Here is a 20960-nt window from a genome sequence, read left to right on the forward strand (position 1 = left end):
CTTTTAAAATATTTTATAACTTCAAACGAGCAATTCTTGCATATAAATAAATTTATTTAATATATCTCGGAAACGGCTCTAACGATTTGGATCAATTTTTATATTTAAATAAGATTTTGCTTTTTAAGTTTATATAGATGTCTTTACTGAAAAAAAACCGCGATTTTATGCAAAACACACATTTTTTTTTATTACTAGATATTGACATGTGGCTATACATGATCTGCATAAGCGTATCAGAGATGGAACAGTGGTTAGGGCTTCGAACTCTCGTGCATTTTTTTATGTTCGATCCTGCGTTTGGAATTTAATTAGATTTTGCTTGTAACTTTAAACGAGCCAAGGAATAGGATTTTATTTACAATTTTGCAAAAAAATAAATAAATAAGTAAAAAAAGTGCAGAGTTAAGCTTGGTACTGAAATAAAAATTAAAACATCTCAGTTCAGATTTTGTTGTACAATGGCAATTGTTTAGTGGCTATAATAACAAAATATCTTGAAGATATGACTTCAATCGGCAATTTTTCTTGTGAAAACGCATTTTTTCGGAGAAAATATTTAGATACAAATCACATACTGATTACATATGAAGCTTTCAGTCTTACCTACATAAGAACTGGTCATTTAAATAAAAAAAATCATGAATGCATTTAGTTTAACCTGTTGTTCGAAACAATCTGTTATATTACAGTATTCATTTTATAGTTTATCTGTCATTAATTATATTTTTGAACTTAACTCTTTTTTATCATACTGAAATCGGGTCCAAGATGGCGCTATATGATATTGTCAGTTTGAGAGCAGATCGAAAAAGGTTCTAATAGTTAGCTATAAAAAATTATTTTTGTGTGTAAAATTGTGTTTTTTTATAGACATATATATAGATTTATATAGATATACATTTATATAGATAAACTAAAAAAGCAAAAACTTATCTAAATATAAAATTTGATCCAAATCGTTAGAGCCATTTCCAAGATGAAGAAAAAAATTTAAAGAAATAAAGAAAATTTCGGTAAAAATTTAAAAAAGGCTTTGCATTTAACATCCTAAAAAGATAAGTCATCTGTTAAAATGGTGCTTCTGAATTTTTCTTTCACATTGTTTTGATATTCTTAACGTTAATTTCATTTATTATGGTTACATACGAGGTGGAAAATTAACTTTACTATGGGAAGAATAATACATATGTTTTAACATTCTTTCATAGATATAATACATATGTTTTAATTGAATGTTTTATTAAATTTGTCTTTTTCTTTACAGACAAATGGATAATAATGAAATAACTTGTGTTGATGACATTTCTATAAGGATGCTCAAAGACATGGAAATTTTGTAAGTAATAAACTGATTTATGTTGTTTTAATTTTAAAATCAATTCATTTTGAAACATACTAGTTTCTATATCCATTAGAATATTTTTATATATTAATATCATTTTAGTAAACTGAGTCAATAAATTGAATTCAAAGGTTTAGATGAAAGGCTTCTTTGGGAAATTTAATAGATTAATTTTTGCTTTCATATTTAAAAGACATATGTAATGAAAACACAGAAATGAAAGTTAATAAACACAAATTCAAAAAACGTTTTGTATTTGCATTTGTTAAATACAAAATTTAACTTTAAAAAATGCAGTGAATTAAATGGATATTTTTTTAAAAATCTTAATTAAAGTTTCTTGTGGGAGGGGGACTGTCCAAAGCACAGAAGAAGTACTTCTCGCAAACAAATACGCGAAATTCCTAAACATATCTTTTATGACACATTAAAGCTAAATAAATAAACAAACAAAAAGTGCATTTAAACAATTTTTAATTATTTGTTGTTGTTAAGATAAAATTATTATTGATATTTAAAATTATAATATTTCTCTGTTAGTAACATTCATGTCTAACGAAATATTATGCGTGTTCTTAATAAATATCTTTATTTAAAGATGTGTTGTCATTCAAACCAGTTTGGCAGTCAAACTATCATTATTGAATAGCTAATTTAATTCATTTTAAAATGTCTGAGAAATCCCTTTGTTCCGAACGTTTTTACCGAAAACCTTCAAAATTACGAAATGGGAATGCAGATATAAAAATTAGTGGAAATGATAAAAATTTAATATTTTTAGAATGACTATATTTTTTGACGACAACCTAAAAGATTTTATTGCATATTGCATAAGCAAAAACAACATCGACCATATTCTTCAGTAATAAACATTTCTATTTAGGAATAAATGAACAATTCGAAAATTTTCCAATTCGATATTTTTTTAAAATATTATTTATCTGATACAACTTTTGTCAAAGAAACATGAATCATCCGCTTCGAATTTCAAATTATCAAAATGATGTATATATTCGAAATGAGGATTTTACTCTGCGATTTTGAAAAATGGCGTACTTTGCATTTAAATCTTATTTTTTTACCCAAAAAAAAGAGTCGAAAACAATTTTTTTTCATGTTTTTATATTGCGTGAATTACACTGCCAACGAGAGTTTTCTGCAAACGATTTTTTCCCCTTTCATGCAAAATTTCTCCTCTTTTTAATACTGTTGCATATATCATGGTTGATTTAAAATTGCATTTTGAATATATGAATACAAATAAGGAGTCTTTCAACTTTATCCGAATCTAGTACAAACATAAATTTACATTTGAATGCTGTTTAATACAAATTATATATCCTTTCCATTAACGAAAAACATGGAATATGTTGAACTCTTTTCTTGAATATCTGATCCATAAATAAAAGTGACATTTATAGTTTTGCATATCTGTTGGAATTTTACTGGCTGATATTGTTATATCGATGTAAAATGATAGCGATACATCTTAGTGCCATAAATAATTCTTTTTCTCTAAGTCTTCTGCGTTCGTATCTAAGCATTGTTATTTTTTGAGATTCCATGAATTATTCTGAAAATTCATATTGGTCGCCAGTTTATTGTTTTATTATTATGAGGAATTGTATGTCAATGATGTCAGTTTAGTGTTTTTCTAACAATAGCATTATTTTGAAAGAATCTAAAAAGCAATAAATATAATCTGAATAGCTCTAAACTTTCGCTTGCGATAATATTAATAAAAGCATAACTACATCGTATTCTAATACTTAAAAATTTTCAAAATAATATTAGAAAAATATTACAGTTTCAGTTTTTAGAGTTAATTTTTACATTATTATAAAATTAAACTCTGAAAAATTGGTTCACCTTTTTATTATTTATAAATCAAACTTTAATATCTTTTTTTTTCTTTTCTAATATCGATTAAAAACAACGCTCTTCTAATGGATAATGTTTTCTTGGAAAAACCTATAGTAACGGTTCTTTAAATCTATCATTCATATTTTTAAACATGTAAAATATTTTACGATGCTATCTTATTTACTTTAAACATGAAAGAAAAATTCTTATTATTTTAATGGATTTTTTTTTGCTGTATATCGTTTTTATTGTTATTATTATCACAAATATAGCTTAAATTATTAATTTCAATATAGTTTTGGGAATTTTTCTTTCTTTATTTCATAGAATACGAAGTATTAAATCGAAAGTACTTTTATTGTTAAAAAGTTCGACTTCTGAATTTTATCGAATCACCCAGTTTTAGGTATTCTTGACATTGAAAATGACGTTGACATTATTTCTATCTCTCTGTAAATACAAAAATTCAAAATATGCAATAAGTTAAATAGGTAAAAATGCTTTTGTGATCATTACTCCAAAATTGCAAATTTCTATGAAATTTTTATTAAAACTTATTAATGAAATGTCCATCTGTTCGAGCATATGCGAACAATAAGAAAGATAATTGCAATTTGATAAGCAATTTTGAAATCAAAATTACTGATTAGTATCACATTTTCGATATAACTAGAAGAGTTTAAAAATCGTGAAGCAAATCATTTGGAATTTTTTTCAATAGTCACTGAAGTTTATTGCATGTTAAAACTATATTCGGCCACATCGCTTATGAATGATATAATAATAAATGTACTAAAGACTGAAATCTTAAGATTTACAGATTCACAGAAGTCATTGGTAAACTCGATACAGACTTGTCAGTAGAACTTCGTTAAATTAAACAATTTCCGTTTTAAACGAAGCGTTTTATTATAGAGAATTATGGCTTAACTTTATATTGTTTCAAAAATAAATATTGTTTGAATTTACGAGCGTTTTGGCGATTAATCCCTGTCAAATGTTTCTAAAATTCCAATTTTGGTTTTAGATGCGTTTTTCTCAACTGACTGAAACAAAAATTTGACACAAAACTACACTTAAAGTTGCAAAATATGATTTTGATATCAGATTAGGTATATTTAACTCATTGCGTTTTTCAATTATCGGTTTTACATGTTTCTGAAAGTACAGACCACTAGACGGTCATCCCCTTGTTGGATTTCATTGAAAATTTGGTAGACGTCATAGTACTAAAGATGTTAAATCTATGTTTCGAATTTTATATACATAGCTCTCTTGGTTTTATAGTTGTCTTGGTAACTTATATTCGAACAGCCGGATAGGTAAACTTCCTCTGCTGAAATTTTGACTGAAATCTACAAATGTTGTGTAAAAACCGCATTATAAGTATCATCTGTCAAACTCGAAACGTTTTTGAGTTAACTTGACACAAACCGACAGACGGACATTTTCTAAAAATGTATTTTCCGCACTCGGTTAGGTCTAAAACTTGGAAATTCGTCAAGATCTCGGGTTCGAATTTTTTGACGATTACTATAGTTTCTCTATACTTCGTATAAAGTACAAAAACTGGCAACTGCTATTTCTGTTCAACGCGCAAGAAGAATACTTAAAAGAACAAAATCTAAAACCAGACTCAAAAGATACCGCAAACCTAAAAATCTCTACTGTATTCAATCCATACCTTTCTTAGAATGTGGACACTTACAATAACTTCAAAGTACGTGGGAGGTTATTACGAACAAAACATTCCGAGAAACGTGCTCGGGAGAAAAATATCTCTTCTTTTTCTTTTTGTATCTATGTGTTCATTCAGTGATTTCGATCACGTACGCTCACGAGAGATGTCCATGAATTATTTATCGTTCAACTTCTTCGGTTCCATGTCGTCTGTTTTTGCGTGCGCAAACCCATTTTGCTGTCGGCTTGCTTTTAATTTACAGATTAGGCATCGTTTTAATACCTCGCGATCATGGCAAACACAGAGCCTGTCTTGTTCTTTTGTTGAATTTATGATTTATCAGTTTCAAAAGACCGCTTGACGTGTTAAGTGAATTCGCTTATTGCTGTGAATGATTCTTTAATACGACTATTGATTTTATGAAGTATACAAACTATTGCAAATAGGTTTTTTTTGTACGTGACTCACATGAATGAATAAATTGGAAAAATATGACGTAGAACTTCTTGAGTAAGTTTGGAAGCTAAATTTCCTTATGATCAAAATTAACTTTCAATTTAAATGAAGTTAGGATATTTTTGCAATAGTACAATATGAATCAAAAGTTCGAAAATTAAAAATGAGTACAATATGAATCAAAAGTTCGAAAATTAAAAATGAGTACAATATGAATCAAAAGTTCGAAAATTAAAAATGAGTACAATATGAATCAAAAGTTCGAAAATTAAAAATGAGTATAATATGAATAAAAGTACAATATGAGTATAATATGAATAAAAGTACAATATGAGTATAATATGAATAAAAGTAATGAGTACAATATGAATATAATATGAATAAAAGTAATGAGTACAATACGAATATAATATGAATAAAAGTAATGAGTACAATATGAATATAATATGAATAAAAGTAATGAGTACAATATGAATATAATATGAATAAAAGTAATGAGTACAATATGAATATAATATGAATAAAAGTAATGAGTACAATACGAATAAAAGTATAATTTGGAATACAGTATGAAGTACAATATGAATAAAATTACAATATGAAGTGCAATATGAATAAAAGTACAATATGAGTATAATATGAATAAAAGTAATGAGTACAATATGAATAAAAGTAATGAGTACAATATGAATATAATATGAATAAATGAAATATGAATATAATGAGTACAATACGAATAAAAGTATAATTTGGAATACAGTATGTAGTACAATATGAATAAAATTACAATATGAAGTACAACATGAATAAAAGTAATGAGTACAATATGAATAAAAGTATAATTTGGAGTACAATATAAGTATAATATGAATAAAAGTAATGAGTACAATGTGAGAATGAATAATCCAGTTGTACAATATGAATAAAAGTCACATATTTATTGTGTAGAACAAAGTGATTCAGAAAACAGAGGCAAAATTAAAAACCAAAGAACTCTTTAACAAACGATTTCGATATTTATATTGTAATGCAATAATTCAGAAGTTCTGAACAATTTAAAAACTGACGCAAATGAACTGCATAAATGAATGATGTTGTTATTAACAAGTTTAGATCTTTATGGGGCGGTTTAGAATGATTCGGTGATCAAAATTAAATATGATCCAGAACTTGTTGAAAACGTTTGAAAACTAAATTGCTTTATGATCAAAAATAACTTTCAATTTTTGTGAAATTTGGATGCTTTTGCAGTAGTACAATATGAATCAGAAATTCAGAAACCATAATTTCCTAACGATTTTTTTTTATAAAAGTTGAAAATTATTGAGTGGAACAAAGTGATTCAAAAGGCAACCGCAAAACTAAAAACTCGCCAAATAATTTAATTATTGAGTTTTGATATTTACATTGCAAGATAATGATTCAGAAATTCTGAACCATTTTAAAACTGTTACAAATGAACTGTATAAATGAATGATGTTTTTATTAACAAGTTTAGATCTTTATCGTTTGACTCAGAATGAATAATTCGGTGATCAGAATGAAATATGATCTATATCTTCTTGAGTAAGTTTGAAAGCTACGTTACGTTTTGAACAAAATTAACTTTCAATTTGTGTGAAGTTAAGATATTTTTTGCGGTAGTACAATATGAATTAGAAGTTCGAAAGTTAATAATTTCTTAACGATTGTTATGAAGGTTGAATATTTATGGTGTAGTAGAAAGTGATTCAGAAAACAGCAGGAAAATTAAAAACCAAGAACGCGCCAAACATGCGATTTAGTTATCAAGTTTCGATACATTACAAAACAATAATTCAAAAGTTCTGAATAATTTCTAAACTGATACAGATGAACTGAATAAATGAATGATGCAGTTATTAACAAGTTTGGATATTTATAGTGTGACATAAAATGATTCGGAAATTCGGTGCAAAATTAAAAATTTGCAAATATCTGTTTCAGCGATCAAGTTTAGATATTTTTATTATAGTATAAAGTGATCAAAAGCACTGAAATCAGTTTTTTTATTGTAGTACAAAGCGATTCAAAAGTCCGCAGTAAATTCAGAAATCAAAAATTCTCTAACATATGATTTGTTTACTATCAAGTTTGAATATTTACGTAAAAATATAGAGTGAATCAGAAGTAAAAAAATTTTTTTTAAATCAGTCATGGTTAAAAATATAATTAACTGATCGAGTTCAGCTATTTCTGTTCTAGTGCAGAGTAATTAATCAATTCATAGTATATATTTTTTAAAAAAAAATCGAAAATTCTTTAAAAAAAACGATTCGATTATAGGTATGGATTCTTAGGTATTTGTATTAGCTTACAGATTAAATCAAAAGTTTGGAGAAAATTTAAAAATCGATAGTTTGCAAATGAATTAATTTGTAAACACGCTATTTGCCCAAAAAGTTTTTGAAATTTGTTTTGTCATGAGCCAGAATTTATTGATGGTATAGTTAACAATTTAAGCGTACTCTTCTTCACTACTGCTTCACTAATGATCCTGCAATTATTGGAATGATGTTTTTTAGGGAATAAGATATTAGCCGGAGTAGTGGAATACAAATATTCAATCAATGTGTTGTTTTTCATTCGGGAACAGACTGTCTGACAGTGAGTGCTGGTTTCCTTAACAGGTATATGCTTTCGCACATGTTTTAACATGTCATCAAAAATGATGTTAAATGAGAATGATGGAAAATTGGCGTTATGTTACATGACCATGCATTTCTTTATTGATCTTGCATGCAAAACCTTATCAATTTTTATCAATTTTGTCTTCTGTCAATTTTTTTCTTTGAAAGATAGTTTTTCTTATATCCTCCTTTTATTCCTCCTTTTTCATGTTATTAAATGAAAAACGAGGTAATTTTTTAAAAGAATAAAAACAGGTAGATTCTTTCTGGAATTGGTTTTATTCTCAATACTCGAGCTTTCATTTTGTTCCCCTATAAAAAAGATTAAAAAAAAAAAGATTTTCAAATTATTCAACAACTATACCTTCTATCATTTCCTTTACATTTGAAAGATTTCGTTGGAATTTGAACTTTTGACAACTTTCGCTGATTATTAATGTGAGATCTAAAAGTTTTCAGTCTTGGAGATTCCCGAAGGTCGAATTGACAAATTTTGCGCTCACAAGATTTCTCTTTAGATGACATTTCATTTTTAAACCAAAGATTCTTTAGATTCAGTAGAAATGGTTTAGATAAATTTGATAAATGTTTAACTGTTGAAACTATTATTCAAACATTTGAAGTTATTTAAAAGAAAAAAGTGTTTAATTAAGTGTGAAAAAATAGATGTTTGCCAATTTTAACCTTATATTCTTTAAATAAATTGATTGGAGAATTGTATATAAGAACTTAATAGGGATTTTATTGAGCCATAATCTTTTTTGATTTAGGACGTAATGAATGAATGAATGTTCCGACCAGTTTGGGCAAATAATTTTGTTTTTGGACATATCTTTGCAATAAACTACCTATCTTGTAGATTTTGTGTGACTGTGCATACGCTAATAGCAACAATAATAATAAAAACTATGACATAAACTAGTTCTTCAAAAGTTTAACCTTTGGACAAATAATCTTTGATAACCTGCTTATATGCCACTAATATTGCTTATGTTTAATTTAAATTAAATCTCTTATGAATAACTTTCGTGTCTAAAGATATTTGTCTTAACTATCGCTTAACTAATCTAAACGTTTCTTCATGGTTCCTTTAACGTAATGTTTTTGATCTTAAAATTGGAATAGAAATTTAAGCAGGGTCGTTTTAGCAGTCCTGTTTCGTTCGTGTTGTAATCTGAACCTTCTTAATGGAATACGGTCGCATGACATCAAAGTCACTTGAAAAATGTAATTGTTTATATCATATTAGAGCAAGCAGTCTAACATAGCTTAACTGTCTTAATTCGCTTATAAAATGTGTATTTGATTTTAGCATTGAGTAGGTGTGGTGTTGGTTTAATATATTATTATATGAGCACATCTAATCATATATTAGCTAAACAGAAACGTGCTGCCAAAAAAATTAATTAGAAACGAATATAATCATTCAGATTCTCGAAAAGATTTCCTGATGTATTTTAAATCTTTGTAGGCCTTTTTAAGATTCCACCGTATATAACCAAAATATAAAACTGAAATTAATTTGCTATCACGTGAAAGAACTTAAGCATATAAATGGTATCTGTATTCCTTGTTTTTCAATAATGGGAAAAACACATTTTTGCAGATAAATTAAAATCGGTTTGAATTTTATTGCAACGATAGAATGCATTATTGCAACTTTTATAGCTGTGCATAAAATATTTTTTTCAAAATTGGTTAAAAAAAAATACTTATACAAAACGTAAATAAATGTGTGTTTTTTATTTTAAAAACAGTGTTATTTTTGTGCAGTAATATTTTTAAAAGTTATAGTGGAAGGACGTCAATTTAAATTTTTATAAATTTGTAAAAATTTCTGAAAAGGTATATTTTCCAACATGCGCATTTTCAACATTTAAAGTGTGTATATGCCAAATTTTGTATAGGTCAAACAGTCTACCTTTCAACCTTATAGGTCAAATCTTACCTACCTATAGGTACCTACTTTATTAGGTCAAATAATCTACCTTTCTCAACAGCAATACGCACACGCACACTCACACTCACTTTTATTAAGTTAACTTTGAGTTAAGTTAAATAATTCATAATCGTTTCCTGGCATCCTGGCATAGGGGTAGCGTGTCTTTTCCGTGATCTGAACTTCCCGGGTTCGATCCCCGGTTCGGGCTTGGTTGTTCCTCTTCTGTGTTCTATCTGTGAGGTGTGTGAATGTGCCCCCCCTCCCTGTAAAAAGGGATTGTGTAAGCAAATGTGACGCATGAAGTAGCGTCGTACTCTTGGCCCCAGTTGGCGCTACTGAAAAAACAAGAGACGCTCACTCGGCTTAAACGCTGACAGATAACTATCAGCGGGTTTGTAAAGGGCCATAAGTCACAACACACAACATAATCGTTTCTTACATTTTTATTCAAACAAATTATCATTTGATGAAGAATTAGTTCAGTCGTTCTTTTTGAATCTGTAAAACCAATGGGAATAAGTGTTTGAGGCACTGTTACTTCGCCATACAGAACACAAATTTCATTATAGGCTTCTATGATCTTAACACAGCAATTAAATGCAAAAGGCAAATGGTATTTTCATTTTGAAGATCTAAAAATACAGAAAATAAGTATATAGAATTAGTGATGTGCTGTTCCTTTTAATTTCTGTGTACAATTTTTAAATTTGGTAAGAAAAAGCATGACAATATGGAAGTCCCGATCCTTTTTTTTTTTTTTTTTTTTTTTTGCTGCCCAAGCTAGACAGTAATTCAAAAAATTTTTTATGAGTCCCATTTATTTTTTTTTTATCCATACAAAATATGTAAAAAGATCTGTAATTTCCAAAAATTTATATTATATTGTCTAATGTTTTTGATTATGTTTCAATATGATGTTTTCGATATGATGTTTAAAATTGTTCGAAAATGAGCTAGAATGTTTTAAAAAAAATTCTAGATATTTTTAAAAAATTACACAATTTTCCAAAACTTGATAGTGCTAGAAAATATTCTAAAATCTTACCAAATGTTTTAAAACTGTAATCTTTTATAATGTTTTAAAATTTTCATTCGTTCCTCAAAGATACCAGTGGAGAAAATTAGAACTCAGAATTTCTTTGTTCTATTTGTAAGACCCGTGGTGGCCTTGTGGTAAGATCTCGGCTTGTGAGCCGTAGAGTTTCAGGTTCGAAACTCCATTCCACCGAGGAACCATCGTGTAAGGGGGTACGATAAGTTGCATGATAAATCCGTCAGGGCCAAACGTCCTCCCCTTGGTGTGGTGTGGAGAGGTGGATGCCAGCTCATGTGTTGTCCTCGTCATCTGACCGTGGTTCAAAATTACGAGATCCGTCCCAAAATAGCCCTAATGTTGCTTTAAATGGGACGTTAATATAATTAAACTAAACTAAACTGTTTGTAAATAATAATTGCTTTAATGTTGTTTAAATTATTCCACCGATTTAGAAGTTATAGAATATATATACATAATATATTGATTGTTTATCTCTATTAAGATTTGATCATTATTACTTTAAACATTTTCGAAAATTATTTGAAAAAGTAGTCTTAAAAGATGTTATTTGATGTAATTAACTTCAGAATATTTTATGCTATAACAAACACGGATGTAAATGGAGAACTAAAAATAATTTTAATTGGTGTTCTGATTTTGGCTTGGTATATTTTGAAACCATTTCATTCTTGTTGAAAATAAGCAATTTATTCCTAAAATAGTGTTTATTATTTACAGGACGTTAAACAAAAATAACATCACATCACTTGGAAAAGATCTGTTTGAAGGAATGAAGAAATTACGAGTTCTGTAAGTATTTTCAGTTCTCTTTTTTATAAAAACAAGTAAACATATATTTGGAATTCACTGTCAGTATATTTTTTATGCAATAAGACCACTATATCCCAAATTTAAACTGTTATTTTATGATAAGAAGAAAAACTATTAATATCGGTTTGGGCTATTGATGAACGATTCATTGCAAAATGTTTCTGAGCATTTGATGTATTTTCTTTATTTTTATAAAATTCTTAAACATTTATAGAATTTGATTGTTTTGTTAAATCTTTACTTCTATATTTACCCTTATTTCAGAAAATTCGTGAAAATGCGAACTTTCTTTTAAAATTCATAACATTCTGTGATAAATTATGATTCGTGTTATAATGAGAAGCCGAATATTTATAACAAACACTAATATTTATATCATATCTTTAAATGAGCAATTCTTATATATTCGCCTATTTCGGAAACGGCTCTAACAATTTGGATCAAATTTTATATTTAGATAAGGTTTTGCTTTTTAAATTTATCTATAAAGGTATCTTTCCTATAAAAAAAAAACGCGATTTTATGTGCACACATTCACACACACACAAAAAAACATTTTTAATACTAACTATTAGAACCCAAAAGATGGCGCCACCAGTCCAAGCAGAACTTAAACAAACCGAGGTAAACATCCGAGCTTCAGTAAAAATCTTATAACTTTAAACGAGCAAATAAATAAATAAATAAATTTTTTTAAAAAAACCTGGCGAGCTTAGTTTGGTCTCTCTTATATTCTTGATTATGAAGCAGAATTCTCTGGCCGTTGTAGAAATATTTATAATATAATTTTTATAATAAAAAGAAGAAAATTTTTTTTTTAATTTTTAAAAATTTTTTGTAGAAATTTTTTAATTTTATTTTTATAATAAAAACTTCTTTTTTGAAATTTATAACATTATAACAATATCTTATAAAATTACTTAAACTGCTAAAATTTAAAATGAAATCTTAAAACCTAAAATGGCCGATATTTATTAAACACATCATAACGTCTTGGTAATATACACTTGTCATTTGAGTAATGATTTTTTTATTACTTCTTCTAAATCTTTAGCTGTTATAATCTGGACAGTACCGCTGTACTTGCTATTTTAAGCAACGCAAATATTTTTAATTGATTTTGGGCAATGAACATAAAAGGGGTACATATCGATGCCAGTCTTTCTTCCTTCTTTTAATATTTTATAAAAAGCGTTGTAAACTTCTTCTCTTATACCATGCCAGTACGTTCTTAAATCTTGTTGATACAAATCAAATTTGTACCTACAAGTATTGGAATCGGTAATTAACGGCTAAACGGAAAGAGGGACTGTTCCATTCGTCGATTCTTTACCCCAAACGACAAAGTTGATCGCAAAATTGCCATGCTTTGTAGAAGACTAGATCATCGATGGCAGGATACGCGTTGGTTTTCCATTGTTTGATTAATAGCTAACAGTAGTCATAAAAAAAAAGCACTCTGACAACTTCCTCAGCTTCCTTATTTTACAACATCATTACGGGGACATATAAATTACGCTAAAACCTAAAACGACCGGCACAAATTAAACACATTATAACGTCTTGGTGATGCACTGCAGTTCACTCCCCTATGGATCTTTTTATGACCTTCTAATACATCACTACTTCTGACGCTGTAACTGAGGTCCTATAATCTGGACAAATAGACTTTTGTATTTGTTTTTGAATCGACGCAAATGGTTTTCTACTGGCACAAGTGACCTCACTTTGGGGTACGTAACGGTACACTTCTTCCTCTGTTAATGCCCTTTTCGAAGAAGCGTTGAAGAATTCTTCTATATCGTGCCAGAACCTTCTTTTTCCCTGTAGAAAAAGGTTATCATGGGTTAACAGTTGGCTTTGTATTATCTACCCTTCAGTAAATCACTGGAGAATCCTGCTGGGCTTCGATGTGATTCTGTGAAGAAATGTTTTGTATTTCTTTGTTTTTTTTTACTTACTTCTGTCCAAGGCAGGGATTAGAGTTGTGTGTTTTTGTTTGTTTTCATCGATGGGTTTTTATAGTGGTTTAATGGGCTTTAAAACAAACATCGGGTGAAAGATTTGTCCGTTGCTGAACTAGCCTCGTGGAATTATCGGAATCGTTGTCAACAAGCCGTGTCTCCAGGAGAATAAATTGAAATTTAAAGCTTCTTTTTTTGTAGATGTAACTTTTTCTTTTGTTTTAAAAGTATAGCAAGTTTTTCTTACTGTTTCATATATTTTAGTGATGAATTATGGAATATATCTAATCATTTTGAAGTACTGGAATAGGTTACATTTCCCCCTTAATTTAAATTCCCTTATTTTGCGGTTAAGAAATTTGAAAAATAACATAAAATTGAAATTCCTTATTAATTAAACTTTCCAATTTTTCACAAGGTTATATTTTTCGAATTCAGCTGAAATAAAGTAGCATAGACATTTACATTGAAACAAATATCTAATTTAAATCAAAATATGGATAATGTACAGCGACTCGATTAAGATTATGTAAATTATGATATAAAGTAGTCTGTTCTTTGTTAACCAGTGGTTGATTGACTTTAAAGTTTACCATTTTGTTTATTTTGAAATCTACTTAATTTGGAATATATCTTTAACACTTTCAATGAATTTGCATCAGTTTTTATAAGATACAAGACTGCAATGGCATAGTTGGGGCCAACAGAATATTACATGGAGAAAATACAGATCTTATTTCAAAAATTCATACCTTATTTAAATCAAAATATGAATAAGTATACACTAATATCAAACGACGCGATTGCTATTATGTAATATATGATATAAAATAATCTGTTCTTTGTTAATCAATGGTTGATTGACTTTATCATTTTGTTTATTTTGAAATCTAAATTTCAAATATATTTTATAACACTTATAAACTTTAAATTAATTTTGCATCGATTTTTGTAAAATACAAGAATGCAATGGTATAATCGTGGACAATAGAATTTTACATGGAGGAAAATTTAGATCTTAGATCTTATTTCAAATTATTTTAACAAATTTCCTGTGTTAATATTTAACTGAATGATCGTACATAACATCACTATTTAAATCTTCGTCAACATTTGTTTATTTTTTTTGTGGCGTGGAAATTCCACACTATTTTATTTCAATGTATTTGTCAATAGTGCACTAATTCTATTCTAACCTTAGTCATTTCCTCTTCTTTTTGTAGTATCTTATTACTGCGAATCAGGTGTAAATGCTTCATTTAGTGAATGTTATTGCACCATCGTATCGTAAACAGATCGATATTTCTAACAAAGAAATTGATGTTCACTATCGTTCCTTTCAATAAATTGCATTTCGTGTCAGTCTAAAAAATTGTTCCGTGAGTCATAACATGTAACACTCACTCTTGTTGTTTTGATTTTAGTTTATCCTGTTTGTTCTTTATTTAAATAAATATAATGATGAGCAACAAAAAAAATGAACGATGACAAATTAATTTTCACTGCCATTCCTGCCGATAAAACGCATTTCCTGTCAGCCTAAAAAAATATCTGTGATTCATATTATAACACATCTGTTCTTGCTATTTTTATTTTATCGAGATTGCTTATTATTTGAATTGTGTTATTTGTTCAAATAAACTGGTTTGAAACTCACAGGTTGAACAACAATAAAGCATTTAATATTAAATCATTTTGTTTTGTAGTTGTTTTATTTTGTTTTGTGGAATTAGAGTTCACAGTTTTTCCATTTTCGAGACATAAACATTTCTGGTTGCTTTGTTTCTGTTATTTTGTAAAAATATAAATTCGTTCGTTGCATTTAAAAATATTCTGGAATGTTTTTGCTGGTAGAAATAAGCGGGAATTTAATTGGTGCTAAGAATTTAACAGCAACTGGTTATAATTTCTTATTAAATAAAAACATTTTTTTTTTTTCCTTTTTGAAAAAACTTTCCAATTGTTGTGTTTTGTTGCTGAATCTGATTTGTTAAATAATAAAGTTGACTGTTAACAAATTATGAAAAACGATATAATAATAGAATCTATTGAGGTAATTCAAAATTAGTTTTGATATTGTTTTAAAATTACATGAAAAGAAAATATTATGCTTTTTAGGTAACATAAATATTGCGTTGAATTATCATGATTATTTTGGAGAATGACCTTAAATTACTTTGTTAATCTTTTGAGTTCTATTTTTATTTTTTGCGGTTTGTAAAAGAAATTCACGCAATTTTGAAGACAAGAATATCAGAACATTAACTAAACAAGAACATCAAAGAACCAAACGATAAGATACGAACATAACATTCTTGCTTAATCAAAAAAGGAAAAAAAAACTCGTTAAAATATAAATCTAACATTCTTGTTTAATCAAAAGTAAATAAATAAATAAATTTGAAAAATACAAAAATCCTTTTTTTTATTTTGTCTAGTAAAAAAAATTTTGGTTTTTGTCTAATAAAAAAAATCAAATGCTTCTTTTTTTAAATCATTTTTCATTCATTCTGAAAGATTCCTAAATATTTGTGAACAATGTTCATTCGCAAATGCAAAAATAGCCAATGACAAAATATAAATCTATCATATTTTATCAATATATATATATATAATATTCTTGTGTAATCAAAAAAAAAATTAAATGCAAGAAAAATAAACAAGATACAAACCTCATGTTTTTATTTAACCAATAAACATTAAATCTTTTCCTTTTATCGTTTTTCATTCATTTTGAAATGTCCCAAAATTTTTGTGAGCAATGTTCATAAAGTGTAGTTCTCAATCTTTTTTTTTGTAAATGTCTATGAACAGAAATAAAACGGTAAAATCAAACATAAATCTATTCATAAAATTGATAATTATAAGAAAATTTTGGCAGTTTTTCCACAAGAAACTGACGTTTTGCGATTACCAAAGCAATATTCCTTTTTAAAGCAATATTGATTTCAGCATTTTATCATTAATGTGCGATAAGAAATACAGAAATGATTAAATCTATCCACCTGATTTTCCATTCTTCAATATTTCTTTTTACTTTTCTTGTCAGAATAGACTTGTATACTCCAAAACAAAGTTGAAAATATTTTAATATTTACCATCTTTGGTGGTCAACTAGATTGCCGGGAATATTTCTTGTGTATAGTTTCAGTAAAATCTCCAATACATAACTTGGTCTTCTGTAAAGTATTTTCAAACATCAAATTATACCAGATATTTAAGTCCCCTTATTTTAATAGCCTTACACCTGCTCCGTTCATTGTGTATGTTAATTATCTGGATCATCCATCTTCTAATTGCAGGTTGTCTTTCTTAGTACTGTTCCTCACTTTCTGATTGCTCATGTAAATTACATTAATAATAAACAAAATATTTCTCCCTCAAATTTCATTAGTGGAAGGAAACGAAGCATTTAAATATTTGATAAAACGAAGAAAACGATTTGAATTTCAATGCAACAATGAAATGTATTATTAAAAATAATACACAATAATATATATTTTTTAATTACAAAATTCTGGAAAACAATGTAGATGATAATATATAATGCCTAATATAATATATGATAATATTATCAAAAAGATATATATATATATTTTTTTGCATTTTAAAACTGAGTAAAAATCAATTTTTCTACAATAATATTTTTAAAATGTATGATGGGAAAATGCAATAATCTCACTTAATTCGTATCTAATTAATATTTCAAAAAATAGTTCACATGTAAATTTTTCTATCTTCTAAAGTTTGTTTCAGTTTTGGTAGTTGTTAGTCAAAACGTCTGGCCTGTAAAGAGCTAATAAACACCCACATTCATTTTTATGCTTTGTAATGATTATCATTTTATTTTCAGGAGGATATCTGACAACCCTTTCACTTGTGACTGTCACTTGTCATGGCTGGCTGGGTGGTTGAGACGAAATCCGAGGCTGGGACTCTTCTCCAAGTGCAACCTCCCACTGTACCTCAAGAACAAAGCTATTGCGGAATTGCACGAGTTTGATTTCCGCTGTACTGGTAAGTGGATATTTCCGATTTACCAATTAAAAAGAAAATTATATGGAGTAAATAATGTCTTTTTTTTTTTCATCATAAGTGCTTGTTTTGTACTTGGGTATCATAGCATTTAAGATGATATGAGTGAATCAATTTTTATACAGCATTAATAGCATGGTGGCCTGGTCGTAAGGTATCGGCTTTGGAACTGGAGGGTTTCAGGTTGAAGTCCCGATTCCCTCGAAGAACCGTCGTATAAGCGGGTCTGGTGCACGTTAAATCCGTCGTGGCCAAACGTGGTGTGGTGTGGTGTGGAAGTTTGAAGAGGGGAGTATAAGCACAGGTGTCGTCCTCGTCATCTGACCGCGGTTAAAAATTACGAGGTCCGTTCGAAAATACCCCTAGTGCTGTCTTAAAACGGGACTAAATTAAACCAAGCATTAACAGCATTTCAAGTCCTATCCTAGCTAAAGGCCGTACGGGAAGACCTAATGACGCCACACAACATAATTACGTTCCTCACAAAGCACAAGCCACCTTAGACTTCTAAGGGACCTTCTTTTCTTACAGAAAGAGAATACCCCCAAACTATAATCTCTTGGATTCCTTATCATTTAAATGGGTATAAGTGGAAAGATTTAATAAGAAAAAAAGTTAAGTTTACGTACAATACACAGAATAATACAACACAGGAACTATACACAATGCAATAATGAAAAAAAGGAGGAAGTGTTTGGTGGGGAATATGAATTTAAGAATTTTGATGAAGTTAATATTGCTCGATATCTAAGAGCCTAGTATCCACTTCTTTTATTTCAAAAATCCCTCTGAGAACACGTTCATATCCAACCGTCACATGCAACAGACCATCTAACATACCAATAACCACCCAGAATTCTCCTCCACGAAAATTTGTATCAACATTATCAACGAATCTTTTTTTTTTCATTTTTATAATTATCATTTGAAATATAAATAATCTGAATTAGAAATTAAACAAAAAGAAGATCGAGTCAGCTCCACAGACAATAATTCAATGATAATACCTTAATTGAGTCTTTATCCCTGAAATTTATATTTAGATAATATTAATTGTTAATAGTAATTAGTTATAATATAATATATTACTATAAAATATTTACGCTAGTAAAAAAAGTTAATTTTATCTAACATCAGAATTAATTGAAAGTTCCTCGAGTCAGTTGTGAAAATATTAGGTACTCATAAGTAGTCTTTTCATTTTGCGCCCCTCAACGTACTGAAATATGAAGAAATGTCCTAGTGAAGAGAGGCGATTATTCACTATAGAAATGGCGGGGAGGGGGGGTCCATTTTTCTATAACTCTCTTACTATTGAAGCAAATTTATGCTAAGCGTGCTTAATAATACCAAATATATATATAACTTGCTATTGATATATAAATTAAATTACTGTTGCTTCAAATTTTTGTTCTAGCAATCTTCTGATATCTGCAATAGTTTTGATTTAAGCTAGGGCCTGAACTTTATTTAAAATTATTTTCATACCCTCCCTTACTTAAATAATCTGTCACGATTGTAAGTTTTAGTAGAAATGTATTATTATTTGTATTATTTTTTATTCCCATTGTGTCAACTATTGGGAAATTACAAAGGGCATTGAAATTAGGTAATTTATTGCCTCATCATGTTGGACAACTTTTGTGTTTAAAATTTTTAGATAACTTCAATTGCTTGGATGTTTAGAGCTGTAAAAAGGTTTTCAACCCCTAACTCGATTGATTTTAATTTAAACTTGTGATGTTTTGTTGGAAAGTAGTCACCGTCATTAATTACATCCTGTTTCCATCGCTTAACCTCAACCCTTATAAATTTTGAAGAAATTGCAGCTAATGTGTGGTTTTCTTTCTCTTGTATTTCCAGACAAAAAGAATCTACTTCCGTTTTCTGGCGGGAATTAATTTTTACAGTGAGCTTTTTGAAGTAATTCTACGCTTTTAAATAAAAGAGGGGGGGGGGGCGAAGAAAGATCATTTGTTTATTAAGTATTTATTTATTTTATTATTATTTTTTTTCTCGTATCACATAAGCTTAGATATTGCCTACGCACCTCCTGTTAGTTTTATACTGTATCTTCGATAATCTGTAAAACGTTCTTCTTTGCAGTATTCAAGTTATGACAGTGAAACCTATTTTTGATAGATGTATTATTAATTCTTCAGATAATAAAAACTTTTCTAATAAATTTTCTGTAACTAAGAATATTTATTCCATTCTTTAATTTAAAATAATTTTAAAGTTGTTTTTTTCAATCAGAGATATGAATTAAGATTAACTTATTTAAACCGCTACTTAGATTAGACTGTTATCAATGTTAATTTTATTAAATGTTTGCACTAATATAGGTATATTGCTATGATGTAAACGCGATTTGTGCATACATGTTTACGAGAAAGTGTTGTGTTGTTACAATTAGTGAACAAGTGTTTAAATTAAGATGACAATAACAAAACATCACAACAAAAGACTAATAGTCCTTTGCGCTTTTTTAGTTAAGCACAAAATATATTATTTATACTCAGGGTGAAAACTAGTTTGGCTTTAATTTATTAAAATAGTTTAATTTATTAAATAATTTTAAGATAGTTAAAATAGTAAAAAGAATAGTTGTATTTTTGCTTTCTCGTATGTGCAGTATAGAGAAAGTATAGCAATCGTCAAAAAAAATCCGAACTCGAGATTTTGACGAATCTCCACATTTTAGACTTTTCTGAGTTCGAAAAACACATTTTTGGAAAATGTCCCTCTGTCTGTCTGTGATAAAGATAACTCAAAAACGCTGTGTGCTAGACGGTTGAAATTTATAATACTGTCTTCACATGAAATTTGCAGGTTTCTATCAAATTTTGAGCAAAATCTATATTAAGGAAGTCCGCCCGTCCGGCTTTTCAAATATAAATTATTAGCACGATAGAGCGAAGGGAGCTCAGAAAATAAAATTGGTGCTAAGATTTAACATCTATAGTGTAAACACTAATCAAATTTCAAGCCAAATCCACAAGGGATTGTCTGTCTGTCAGTCTGTAGTTTAAGAAAAACGTAAAAGCGATAACTCAAAACGCAATATCTTAAATATATATGAATTTTGGTATGGGATTTTGTGATTACAAAAGCAATTTTGAGCGAAATTTTTGTCTCAATCATCTGAGAAAAACGTGT

General features: G+C 28.3%; 1 protein-coding gene across 4 annotated transcripts in view; it reads left to right on the forward strand.

Moving 5' to 3' along the window:
- The window catches only part of LOC129971211 (protein slit-like), a 482178-nt gene that overhangs the window by 307083 nt on the left and 154135 nt on the right, over window positions 1-20960 (forward strand). For all 4 annotated transcript variants that reach the window (XM_056084788.1, XM_056084790.1, XM_056084789.1 and 1 more), the window contains exons 6-8: window positions 1268-1339; window positions 11710-11781; window positions 17620-17783. In XM_056084788.1, the coding sequence (XP_055940763.1) occupies window positions 1268-1339; window positions 11710-11781; window positions 17620-17783 (308 nt within the window). The remainder of the gene's footprint in view (window positions 1-1267; window positions 1340-11709; window positions 11782-17619; window positions 17784-20960) is intronic.

Source organism: Argiope bruennichi, chromosome 6, assembly GCF_947563725.1.
Source record: "Argiope bruennichi chromosome 6, qqArgBrue1.1, whole genome shotgun sequence".
Classification (NCBI taxonomy): Eukaryota; Metazoa; Arthropoda; class Arachnida; order Araneae; family Araneidae; genus Argiope; species Argiope bruennichi.